The sequence below is a fragment of the Melozone crissalis genome, unplaced genomic scaffold (assembly GCF_028551555.1).
Source record: "Melozone crissalis strain CALT ecotype California unplaced genomic scaffold, PUWL_Pcris_2 ptg000006l_1, whole genome shotgun sequence".
NCBI lineage: Eukaryota > Metazoa > Chordata > Aves > Passeriformes > Passerellidae > Melozone > Melozone crissalis.
In genome coordinates this window covers 1,897,733-1,911,738 of record NW_026535784.1, presented here as the reverse complement: position 1 = coordinate 1,911,738, position 14,006 = coordinate 1,897,733, and the positions used below count along the sequence as shown (strand labels likewise).

Here is a 14,006-nt window from a genome sequence, read left to right as displayed (position 1 = left end):
TTAGAAGACACCAATGAAGTAGTTTTTAAGGCACACAAAAAAAAAAAAATCACTAATTGTTGCAAAGAAACTTTGCCTCTCCACCTGTTCAAACAATTGCATTACAAGATTAATTTTGACATTGCTCAGTAATCTAAAAACTAATAAATGCTGGGAAATCCCTGCATTTAGAGCATGTATAAACTCGATGATGCTTCTAACTGCTGAGATATGCAGATGAAAAACTCAAGATAAATAAAAAACATTCTTAGACATGTCCCCTCCAGGCATAGCTTGTGGTTCAAAAAAAAATTATAAAAAAAAAAAAAAAAAAAAGCAACCCCATGATCTGGACACAGTTACACCAAAAAAAACTTTGCATATGCCTCTGCATTAAGTTTTCTTCTGTTTAAGACACTTAGCTAGCATGACAACTAAAACTTACTTAACAGATCCAACTATATTACAAATTAACCTGTGTGGAGGTATTTTTTTGCTTAAAGACTGCAATATTGTATTTTAATTGACTACACATTCAATGCCTATTATTTTTAACATTTTAACAACAATTACACCTTTATCAAGATAGGTCTTGAATTAAGTCCCAACAGCAGATATTTTTCTCAACATGCTATCATATTTTTCCAAGACAAGCTATAACAACTAATGTTCATTCAAGAAATAAGTGCCACTCAGTGATTTCTGATTTTAAATTATGAACTCAACCATTCTGAAGGAAGAAAAAGACACAGTCACATCACCTGAATACTCAGAAACAAATTAAAAGATGGCATAAACTCTGAAAAACCATCCACAGCTATCGTCTTCTTTTTTCCTCTTTTTCTACTGTTGTTTTCCCCTGCTGGAATGTCTCAAATATTTTTACCGTAGAAACATCATTAAAAGCTAAGGTTTTGTCGTTATGAGACCACCAGCAAAAGCCAACACATAATATGAATAAATGGTTGCCTTCATTCTCCGAAGTTAACAATTAAATGACTATCAGTTCAGAAATTAACCCAAAAGCCATCTTGAAGTTCTTGCTTATGTTTTATAGTTTATAAGAGTTATACCTAAATCAATAAAGATTGCTTTATCTGTGAATATGTAGATGCAGAGAAAATTGACGAGGTTATAAGGACACACTGTTCTAAAATTTCCCTTTACACTCTCATTTTTGTTTTAAAAGTACATTGAAGCTTAATCCTTCTTCACTTAATTCGGCAACATCCATATCAAATTCAGTGTATTTACAGTGCATATTTAAAAAACTCAAGCAAAAAAAATAGACATAAGGAAATAAAACTCAAGAAACCCCAAACTGTAAGTTCTACCAAGATGGTAATTTCTCATTAGTACTGAAGAGCAATTACCTTGATGAAGGCTGAACTTTACTTGACTCGGGAATTTCTGGTACAGGTCGATGCCTTAAGATAAAAGATCGGGTTGCTCTTGGAAATACTTTCATGCAGTTTAGCGCACAGGAATCATATAAGTCATTGTCTATCATTTCTCCTTTAAACTTATAGAATGGAGAACCTGGTTTTCTATTAGATAAATCACCCTCATCTGCAAACCTCTGCTGTTTGTTTTCCTTGCATTTTGTTTCACATGAACGAACAAATGAAGGAGGATCACGGAACACCAAGGGGCCAATCAAGTGCTCATCAGCTTGGTATGCAGCAGCTTCTGTCAGTGATGCATCCTGCTGATTATTCATGTTAGTATTTCTATTTTGACTAACAGCTTTTAGTATGCTGTCTGAATTCTGGTATAAACTAGAAAAATCCAAATCTGTAAAGTTATTATCATTTGCCTCCATTGAGTTTTGCTCTGCAAGTTCAAACTTTTCCTTATTGACGTAAGATTTTTTAAGGAGTTGTTCTGATGATGTTACAGGTATCAAGCCAGTCTGATCTACACCTGAATTGCTTACAGGAGACTCCTGATCAAAGGATGAATATTGCTTCTCTTCCAAACCTTTCAAGTCTTTGAGTTTTAAATTTTCATGGAAAAGAGAATTTCCTTGAATTTCCAAAAGATTGTCTAACTGTTTAAGAATCCTTCTGCGATGTCCTGTAGGCAACACTCCCATTTGCTGAAGCACGCTGTTATTGATTCCCACGCAATCTGTCACTGTGTTATAGCCATATTTTTTAAAGTTAGGAAGATACTGTGCAAGGTTAATGTTGACCAAAAATTCTTCAATATCAGAGCCATTGCCTGTGGATGACATGACTTCATTCCGTATATTGCCCCACACAGCCAAGTAGAAACAGTCAGGTTGCGTGCATGTTCACTAGCAGGAAAACTCTTGAATTTGGTGTCCACCAGCAAGCAGAAAATATTTGTTTCCTCACAACACCTCTTCAAGTTTCTTCAGTTCAAACTGATTTTTTTTTAAAGACTGCAAACATACAGAAAAGAAAAAGGACATTAAAAACAATTCTCACCTGAACCTCAGAATTACCTTGAATAAAATTGTGAAAGACTCCTGTCAGATGAACATTCATATTTTTTAATTGTTTGTATACAATAATTTCAACAAGGGTAAACCCATCCTATTATCTTAGCCTATATAAAGAAAATAGCAAAATCAAAGTCTAAGCACAAGTAATACAGACTTAAAACACATATTCCTAGTAGTTAAACATTAAGATGAACAGTTAAAGAGATTAATCACTTATCTACACACACACTCCTATTACACAGTACTTGGCTATCAGGGAGAGAGAGTTATCCAAGACCATAGCTGGAGCCTAAAACTTTCCTATTTCCACACTAATCCGAATCAATTATGGAATAGGGCTTCTACTCCCTTATCTTCCAATCTCAAAATCCTTTTAACATAAAAACACACCTGCAATGGAACAAAGGAAAAATGACCGTCTAGAGCATTCCATGTGAACTGTGCATTCAAGGCCTCTCCAACTGAGAATCCAACTGAACAAGTACAATCCTCAATAACATGGTTTTCAACAGTAGAGCCAGCCCTTCAAACACACTGTCGGCAGGAATACAGGAAACAGGTAACCACCAGCATCTCAACTCTGACAGGGAAGCTTTCCCTTGGCCACAAAGAGAACAGGCATGAGCCCATAGGCAGGTTCTGGCTGTTCATTAGTTTTTCCTTAGTATTTTCCAACTCAACTCTTACACTGCAGATTTCATCTGTTTGAATTATTCTTTCTTTCAGGGCCACATCTAAATTCACAATTTACAAAAGCCAGATGCTACTGTTCTGAAGGTGTTTGAAACAACCCGAAATAATATTTCTTCAAAGAAGGTTTAAGATCAGCAACACTCAACAGGTTTTTCACCTCTCTCTTTCTGTATAAAGAGTAATTTGGCCTTGGGGAAATCTGCTGACTGTAACAGCTGTCCTGGCATGCAGGTACTAGCCTTAAGCAGCCTGGAAAAGAAAGAACAGCTTCAGTGGAAGAGCATTAACATTTAAGTATCATTTAGAAAGAGGAGAAATGTTAAGACCAGAATTTGTCTGTGGTAGTAGGCATCAATACCTAATTCTTCAAAGTATTTCACGACAAAAAATGCAGCACTTATGTTCTAGAATTTAACCCTAAAACATTGCCTACATTTTTACTGTACCAATTGCTATAAATGTTCCTTTATTTAAAATAAATAACTGGATTCTCTCTAGTCTTCAGCTTCATTTTTCTGGATATATTTTTATCAGCTTCGATCACTACCCACAATTCTCAGCAGTGACTTATCTTGAATATTAAATTGATACAATTAAAACCTTTTAGACAGACAACTCTATAGGTCAATCAGATATCAGCCTCTCAAGAGAGATTAACTTCATTACAGAGTTAACCCTCAATTAAAGATTCCCAAGTCATTTAAATTCAAAAAGCCTTGGATTGATCTGAACAGATTAACAATCCACTTTTGTATTTACCTTTTTCCCATCCTAACCCGCATGCTTATATAAACTTCCATCATTCCTTTAAAAATTTGAAAACTCAGCATTTCCTCAAAACTTTCATGGCAGCCTCCCGTCATAAGGGACAAAATTCAACAGTATGGCCTCCCCCCATCTCTAAACTCTGAAAAATGTAAATGTATATCCTCTTAACTAGATGAGTATATATTCTCAGATTCTGAGTACAGAATGAATAAAAAAAAATACAGAAATTAATTATCAGGGAAAAAAATATCAGACAGGTACTGTGTGGGACAGAAAATAGTCTTTCAGATAACCAGTAATTAAAAAACACAAACAAACAGATTACAAACACAAGGGGGGAAAAAAAGAAAAAACCAAACAAAAACACCAAAAAACAACAACCAAAGCACACACATATTCAAGTATATAAAATCCCTATAGCACTAGCATATCAGTCTAAGGAATATAAAGTTGCAGCTGGTTATGTCAGCCATTTCCACCTTCCTTGACAGTTCTGGGTTTCATGATCGCACTTGTCTACTTTCTCCCTAAGGTGTTAGTGTTCATTTTCAGACAGTAGCATCTTCTCAATCCCTCCATTTTTCATAATAACAAAAAGTGCATCTGGGAGACTAGCTTCAGCTATATATTTATAAATAAGTATATATCTGTTATAGATAAACAAAAATATTTATATCCACATTCTCTCTTCTCTATCATAATACTGTTTTTTCTACATGCAATAGCTTTGCCTACACCTTATTCCAGAACACCTGCAGTGTTGTTACTTCAGGAACTCAAATAGCCATGTGTTATCAGCTGTTTGGACTCTAACCCATCTTTGTATAAACCACATACCAATGCAAAGGGATACCTAGCAGAGAACAAGCTGTGTCCAAATCTGTAAGAATGATTACGTTTTATGAACAAAGCATGTAGCAGAGGAAGGAAGGAACTGCTTGCTGAGAAGACATTTTGACCACAAAATGCCAACAGCGATCCAAGATAAAGCCCAAGCTACTTTCTGTTTCTGTAGTTGTCTATGGCAGAAGTTATCAGTGCATCCATCAGATTTCTGAAGACATGCTATAGATCAGGCCTAGCTATGCCACTGGTTAAATACCACTAAGATTACATATTTTGTGGGCCTAAGCAAAGGGTTATACTGACAACTGGTTTGGTTTCACTACTTACACAAAGATTAATGTAACAAACAGCTAAACAAATCTGCACGCACTGGTGAGTGTTTCACAGGCCAGAACATAAATATGTAATCATTTCTTAAAACATTTTATAAGGTTTGAACTCAAGAATGCAGAACTCAAGGACCACCTTATTCAATACATTACTCTATTTTGATATGATTGCTATCAATTTAAAAAAAAATGTAATATCCTCCTTAGGTTTGATTGCAAAGTAATTTATAATAAACCCTAAAGAATGTACAGTATTAGAAAAGGAGTGGCACATACACATTTGTACAAATACATTCATTCTCTTTCACATCCATATTTCTACCACCACAAATTCAGCATTTGTAAACAACAGTAGTGCACATGGCTGCATACACTCCATAAAACAAATCTCCTCTCAGAAACAAGATAAAACAGATTTTTCCTACTTATAAATAAATAGAAGAAAAAAAAATCAACCCAAAAAAACAAAAAAAAAAAAAAACACAAACAAAACAAATGCAAGGGGAAATTGAACTTGCTTAAATAAAATTGATTCTTGATTCTTGTAATATATTATCTTAAGTAGTGTAAGTAAGACAAAAATCACCATTCTCAACGTGGTTACTAAGAATAGGAAAATGCTATAATGGCTATTAAAAAAAAAGAAAAACATCAAACTTCTTGGAAGACACCTGACTATTCCATTTTATCAAAATAAGGACAAAACACCTAAACTGCTAAGTGAAAAAAGCAACACAAGGAAAATCATTTGGGCTTTTCTTCTAACAAAAAGTCTCAGCAGCGGATGAATTGCAATGTGTGTCGCACATCTTAAGCCTTTCACAGAATCATACAACTTTCTTTCACAGAAGATGTTTTTCACACTTGCGTACAAACTGATTGTTAATTTCTTCCTTTTCCCATCTCATGGAACAGACTTAGGCAAGGAGTGGCAAAAAAACTCAAGAGTGGCCTAACAGGTCTTTTCTTTTACTAAAATTGAGAGCTGAAGAGCTAACAAATAAAAATAGCATTTCTAATTTTCAGAACCCTTCCTCACATGGAGGGTAAGCACCTGTGTCTAGCATTCTGGAAAGCTCTATCTACTAATTTTAAAATTTTTTAATTCTGATTTTTCAAGTTGAAAAGTCTTGAAGACAAAATTGCCTGGGAGACAGACAAATCTTTGTTGAGGCAAGCAACCAACCAAAATTTTAATAATTAAATGTGTGAACAGTACGTTATAGGTGAACACAGAAACACTCAAGTGGGACTAGGCTTTTTTTCCTTTTCTTAATATCAATACAGACACAAGCCTGAAGAAACTGTCAAACCTCTAAAAGTACATGGCAATATAATCACACTGTGAGCAATCAGTTCAACAGACACAAGCAAGTTCAGGCTTGCTCCCAACTTCTGCTAAACAACATACTAGATGAAGATCCTAATAAATACATTAAAAAAAAAAAAAACCAAAAAAAAAAGCCCCAACAAACAGTGCAACAGGTCTTACCATGGAGTGGAACAAAATGTGCAATTTCACATAGTAAATTTCATCTTCGCGTTGCAATTGACTCCACAAAAACTGACAAGAGTAACATAGAAAACATTGTAGATTAAAGGTCTTTCCCAAAACCGACATTATACAATCAGCAGATAGATTGCTTAAAAAAAAAATACTTATTGCAGCAATTGCGATAGAGCTATTGCCTCTACCAATACAAGGAAGTTACTAAGCATAGGTCAGCCCAGAGGATAATTACAAAATAACTTTAATCACATCCTCTGTCAAACTGTTTCTTTGTTTGTCTTTCTTTTCTTTTTTTAATTTCAGAGCACTTGCCTTCTAGAAATAGGTTCAGCAACTTTCGTTACCTCGGAGTCAAACCTCATACTGCAAGAAATTCCAGTGGAACAACTTGCAGAGTCGCTGGAGTAAGGAACGGCATGCCATGAATAAGCAAACTCAGGGTGGAATTGGAACTTTGGGAAGTTGCAGTGGGAACACTAGGGTGCTGTATCCTTCATTAGTATTCTCCATCCATACATACTACAGCTTCTTTGACTTTAAGTTTTCTGATAAAACTTGCAGGTATATAATGGCAGCTAACATGAGGTCTGCTCACGTCTGCCTTCAGAAAAACCATTCATAGAGTCAATAAACACACTACACTAAAGCTCTGCTCTTTAGCATGACATTTACATACAAATAGTTGAAACAATTGAAGGTACTAAGAAAAGAGAAAGCACTACACGCCTTACTTTCTACCTGCCTACAACTACTTCCATTCCGATCCCAGCTTCAGTACGTGTCGCTCATGTGGGACATGCTCCGTCCCAGACACCGGGCACGCTCCGGCAGCCTTCCAGGGCGGGCGCAGCAGCAGCAGCAGCAGAGCGGGGCTCGCTGCCGGCGGCACCGGAGCGGCAGCATCACTCCCGGCAGCGGCCAGAGCCCGCCCAAACCCCGCACACCCCGCACCCGCCGAGCCCGCCTTACCTCTGCCAACAGCCAGCAGCCCACAGGCACAGGGAGGCAGAAGAAGGAAGCGCAGGGCTTTAGAGTCCTTCAACTTTCAGTTCTCCCTCCGGCTCCCCGTTCGCTCACTTTCTTGCTGGCTTTCTCTCCTTCCTTCCTGCCTGGCTGGCTCCACACCCCACCCCACCCCCGCGCTGCTCCCCGGCAGGCCGCGCCCGCGAAGCTCCTTCCCTCCCTCCCTCCGTCCGTCCCTCCCTGCCGCAGGAGGGGCCGCACCTGGGCGCGGCGGCGGGGCCCGCCGCCCTCCGCGACCGGCTCCGGGCGTTCTGGCCGGGCCACATATTTCCGGAGGAGTCACTCGGAAACCCGCAGGCAGGCTTCGGCCCCGGAGTGCTGTGTGCCCCGGCGCATCGCTGCACGGGCCTCCCGTGCTGCCCAGCCCGGGCCGGCCAGGCGGCGAGTGTCCCTTCCCGCCCGGGCAGTGAGCGAAGGGCGGCCCGGCGCCACCTCTGTCACCGCGCTGAGGGCCAGCGCTCCGGCTGCTGCGTGCAAGCAGGACAGCCTGCCAGTAGTGACACAGCTGCGAGCACTTGCTGGGGGGAGGGAAATAAAAAAACAACCAAAAAAAAAAAAAAAAAAACAAACCCTAAAGGTGCTAAGCTTGCAGTAATTTCCAGGAATTCCCCAATTCTTGGAACTCACCCAGTCTGTGAAAAACTGTCACTCAGATGAAACCAGCATTTTATTACACTGAGTGATACAGAAAGTACTTTAATGTAGTTCATTGGCGAACATACACATCCTCTTGACACTTTAATTGACACTTCAGTTCTCGTCTTGTCTAAATCCAATGAAGTTTCAGAGGGTTTGCAGTGTTGCAGCTGAAGTCTGAGGTCTGCCGCTCACCCTACCAAAGCAAAACAGAAGCAAAGATATACAGAGATAAAGAGGCCAATTATACAGGTGCTAATTTAGGAGCAAGTAAACCTGGGTTCTTTATAAGACTGCTTCCTACACACTAAATACAGCCTTACTAGTAGGGAGACTGTTAAAAACTGTTGGTGCCATGGTACTAAAGTGAGGCTTCAGGATCACAATTTTGAATGCAAATAGCTTTTTCACTCTCCAAAACTTCCAGATTAGAAGTTTGCATTTCAGTAGTACAGCACCAATCCCACCAGTGCCCAAGCACTTTTAAACATCCAGCTCCAAGTGCTAATTATTAGATACGTAATTATCTGTGTACAAAAAATAAATAAATAACCCAGTTAATTTTACCTCCTAAATTTTTAATATGCAAGAAATTTTTGGATTTGCCTTTTTTAACAATCAAAAGAAATTTATTGTGATCATGCTTGTTCTTTTAATAATGCTTTTGCAGCATCTATCTCAGACAAGGAATTGTCATTCCCAATTATTTGCTAAGGGGTTGATATGTTTCCAAACCATAGATGTGCACAGATGTGATTCAGGTAAGTATACTAACACCCTTTTTTGTCATAGCCTTTCTGGATTGTAACCTAATGACTCACAGAGTCATCTGATCGCAAATTTGCCTAACATTTCCAGCTAAGCCTAGCTTCCTTTTAGAACAGTAGGAATGCCAATGAACACTGACTTTGAAAAGGAATTTTAACCACAGTAACTTAAACTATTTGAAAGAGTCAGGCCCTGTAAACAACAAAAGATTGGCCTCCTTTGCAAGGCTTACCTCACCATGCAAAAATTCAGTTAATTAGCAGTTTGTGGTGGGCTAGAATTTCTTTCTCCTCAAGTCTAAGGGTATAGTCATTGATTAGTACCCTTGAGCTCATCTCTCTTCTCTGTCAAGAAGTTCTCAAGTCCTTCCATAAAACCCATTTTTCTTCCTCTTCCAGGGACCCATGTGATTTACCCATGTCACTGAGCCAGTGGCAGAGACTATAGATATCAGTCTGCTCAGCATTTGTCTTTAAAAATTGGGTGTCAGAGCCTTACATGGAACTCACTGGAAGAGATTGCCCTCAGCACATTTATTTATACCTGTATAGTAGTGGTATCTTCCCTCAGAGCTCAGCATGACTCTGCACCCTGACACACTGCATCTCAGCCAGAGTTTTACTGACTTAGTTTCCTTGACCACAATACTGGATCACATCACATCATTATCACTGAGGTCATTTTTTTCAGTGCATTTCTCGGGAAAGGGCAAGGAATGGGAGAAATGAGCATTAAACATATACCCAGTTGTGCTTACTTCTTTTTGTTTGCATTACGTCCAGAAAAATTGCAAGTAGTATAATTTGATATATGATGTTTTACTCTGTTAGTAATGAAGTAGCATAACATATAATCTTTTAAGAAAGCTCTCAAGTCTCTAATTTAGCTACAACATATTGTTCTCTGATGAGCATGGAATGGCAGCTTTCTACGACTACAGTAAAAAAGAAGTCTTACAAAAATCTAGCAGGAAATTGCATCTTACTAATTTTGGTGTAACTCAGATATGACATAAGGCAGAGTACTACTCTAAGACTTGTTGATAAGAAAGACTGAGTTTTGAAAAATCTGCTGATAGGCCTGGAAACTGCAGAGGTTTTGTTATCTAATGTTAATTTCCTCTTCCTTTGAGCTTCTATGTTGCTGTCATGCATAAGTCATAGGTAGGCAGGTGTTTTAGTAGATCAAGACAAAATTTCAGTCTATAAACTAACTATAAATAGGAGCTGCATGACTTCTGCTAAATTCTCTAAAAGATATTAGGGCTTTTGAATCCTAAAATACAAATACCATATAAAAATGTCATTCATAGTAAACTGTTGTCATTACATTGCAAGGGTTCCATATTGCTAGAGTTTCATACCTCCTTGATGTTTCTTGCAGGCAGCTCTTCCAAGCACTGACTCTTCCTTGTCCTCACAGCAGTCAGCTGACTTCAGTTCCCCTCAACCAACCAATCCACTCTTTTATAACACTCTGCTTATTGGCTGCAGCTCTGGCCTGGTAAAGTCAGGCCTGCTCCTAATCGTTTATAATTAGCTGAGCTGCAACTCTTTAGGGGGTAAGATTACATTCTATACTACCTTTATTTACTTATATTCTATCCCCCTACAGTAAACATAATAAGAATACCTTCCAGCTCATACTTATCATTACAAAGCCCTTTTAAAAGCTTGTTTTCCAGTGATTGATAATGACCTGATTTGTTTTGTTTTTAACATCAGTCTATAAGGATAACCCTGAAAATCTATGTTTAAGCAAAGATGGGATAATATCATCAAACTGTACAGGAACTAATCCTTTGGATATAAATATATCCCAGATTTCCACACTCTGTGTGGTTTGTCAAACATCAGAATAGATCTTTGCCACATTTCTAATTGTTCATTAAGCTTATAATGAAACTGATTCAAACTACTCATCAGACATTTTCCAAATTCAAATATTGTAACTTTTAGGTGTGTATATTTTTAAAACTAGAGATCAATTCTACTTGCTGCCTGTTCATTCTATTTAAGAACTCCAAATCCAGCTGCACAAACAGCCAATTGGTAATATAAAATAGGGGAAACAACTGCTACTCCTTCCTTTATGGATGGCTTACAAATAGCTCTGATATTTACATGAAGTTTGTCTACCAAAAAGCTACCAAAAATGCATAGGAGACCTGAGTTTATTTGTGAGAGTTTATTCCTTTTAATGAGACTATTTCACTTTTTCCTGGGAAAAAAAAACAAACAATGCACATATTCTTATTGAACACAGTCCAAGCAAGGTCTAAGTTCTGAACTTGGTCTTCTGTGATTGGCTCAGTCTCGTTTGCTCCTCTTCAAATGAGAGGTAATAAAATTCATCTACCAGTCTCCTCAAGGTGTTGAGAAGGTTAAATACTTAGATTTTGGAGTTTATGAAGCATTATAAGAAATGAAATGTTGGCTATACCTCAATCAATCAGCAGGTGAGTATCTAGGCCTTTTATGATTTGAACCTCACTAGTATTGTTATAGTATAGCATTGATATTATTGTTGATAAAATATCAGGAAAAATAACCTTGGAAATTACATAATGCATTACACTTTTCATAGGCAGAGTTCTATCATGAGGTAACATATTTTACTCAGGGTAAGACAAAATGACAAAAAGCTTCAGAAAAATTATAGGACTGCAGATAAAATAAGCACTAGAGTTAAATTTAGTTTTTGCATTTTTATCAATTGTTTATGTGTTCTTGGGATTCCTCTCAGCCACTTACTCAATGTATTATAAGTCAGTTATTTTTGTGTGTCATACTGAATAGCAGCCGCCATTTTTACTCTGACCTGTAAGCCAGTTCGACCCATACCCCATATTTTAATGTAATTAATAGTCAGTTTGATTTCCAGGAAGCTTTGTAAGATAGTTCCCTGTACCATATCATAGATTTTGAGACTATCATTTTATAAGCTATTAATGTAATTTTATACAGGTATGATAACACAATGATATTCAGTTCTGCTATCTTCTTTTGATGGCTGTAAGTTTTTGTTAAAATTACTGATGGACTCATGAAGTAGTCCCTTTAGCTATTTTGATATTGATTTATCACTTTTGAAACAAATGTATAAAAGTGATCCCACATAGTACTGTTTAATAATTACTTTTACAATGTATTGATGTTTTTCTTTCCTGTACCAATTCTGGTGATAATGAAGTCCGAATGAATTTTGGCTTACATATTGTATTCAACACTCAACTGCACATGCAAAATTCTCTCAACAATTTATTAGATTAATTGACATACTCTTAATTATCACAAAGCTACTTGTAAACCAACAGTAAAATTAATTAGCAACCTCTCATATAGTGGTGATGGGTGAATTAGAAACATTGAACTTGACTTCACTTTCAACACAAGTCTGCAAGGATAGAAATTCAAAATACATTCCCTGGGACAACATGAGGTTCCAGGAAGTTAAGAAGCCTCTATCTGCTGTCTTTTGTCAAAGCACACAATACTGGACAGACACTTGCCTGGACTAACCCATTCCAAGTCCTATCCTAGGCCTGCACCCAAACCTCTGGATACAGCCTTATGGGCATGTGATCCCCCATTTCCCTAGGAATTGGTACATGTTTTAACCTACAGACAAGCTGAGAATCTTTTCTGCAGTACTGCTTTATTGAATTAACAAGCCTAGAAATGGAAGCAGACAATTTATTCTAGCAATGCAAGGGAGTTAAGCTCCTGCTGTAAATGAAAGGTTTCTAGTTGCTGACTAGGGTTTCTCCAAGAAATCTGTCACGAGAAAATCTAAATCTAGTGGCTTTAATACTTTTTCTTAGAGTACCTGTGTTACAAGTGGGACCTTATTCTAGCTCTTCTGTCTCTCATTTATATTTAAAAGTTTTCAAGTTGTTTTTGAATACAAATGCACTTCAAAGTATGTGGCATGTTCAGAGGTTTTTTTATTTCTTTGCTATTGCTCTCATTTAGGAGATTTGGTTACCTTGATATAGCTTTCTGTCATGTTTGAGAAGTTTAATGGAGCATTCTTTAACTTATTTGAAAATAAATCCCTTTGAGAAAATTTCCTGCATAGCAAAGTGCTAATTTTTTTTTCCATATTTATCTTTTGCACAGTTCATTGAATGGTAAGGAATCACACATCATTAAGATTTTATCTCCACAGCACTGGCTTATTTGAGCTCAACAAAAAACCACATTTGACACTTTTAACTATGCTGTTAGATTTAAAGGTCACCATTTCAGGCACTTGCTTCTCTCTTTCATTTTCCTTGTTGCTTAAGCAAATTTGTCGTGGAAAGTAATGAAATGTAATAGACATCACAGAACTATTTATAGAGGAAAAAATATTCCATAGTACAATCACAATTGAAATTGTCTGTAGTTAAATACAATTTCACACTGTTATTTAGGTATGATTAAACACATTATCACAGAATCACAGAACTGTAGAATGGTCTGAGTTGGAAGCGACTTCAAAGATCATCTAGTCCTAACCCCTTGCCATGGAACAGGAACACCTTTCACTAGACCAGGTTGCTGAGAGCTCTATCCAAACTGGACTTGAACATTTCCAGGGATAGTGTTCTCTGGAGTACCTTCTCTGGACAACCTGTTCTCTCCTGTCTTCTCTCCTCTTTTCCTCACTGCTCTCTGCCCAACCAAAGAAAGCAACTTATGATGGCTGACTCACTTCCTAGTGTTCTGATGCTATCAAAGGTGCTAAACTGGAAGCTTACTGTATATACAAATAACACTTGAATAAAATCTCAAAGTGAAGATACCCCATCTGTCTATAAATAATTTCTTGTAAAGTTACTACGTTAAGTTAGAAGCTCAGTCTTGGATATTTTACTGTATACATCCAATTTCACAAACAGTTTCCTTGGTTTTCTGTCTCTTTTCACAATAGCAAATTGAGCTACAGCCTCAAAGGCAAAATGTCAGCTGTTTAAAGCAGACAAACTACCTGGGTAGTA

The 14,006-nt window shown here is 37.4% G+C and overlaps 1 protein-coding gene across 1 annotated transcript in view; it reads right to left on the bottom strand.

The window, feature by feature from the left end:
• Positions 1–7,884, bottom strand: part of ARAP2 (ArfGAP with RhoGAP domain, ankyrin repeat and PH domain 2) — a 113,466-nt gene extending 105,582 nt beyond the window's left edge. The window contains exons 1-3 of the mRNA XM_054290628.1: positions 7,820–7,884; positions 7,374–7,566; positions 1,353–2,266 (exon numbers count right to left, since the gene is read on the bottom strand). Coding sequence (XP_054146603.1) covers positions 1,353–2,266; positions 7,374–7,566; positions 7,820–7,884 — 1,172 coding nt within the window. The remainder of the gene's footprint in view (positions 1–1,352; positions 2,267–7,373; positions 7,567–7,819) is intronic.
• Between the last annotated feature and the right edge of the window lie 6,122 nt (positions 7,885–14,006).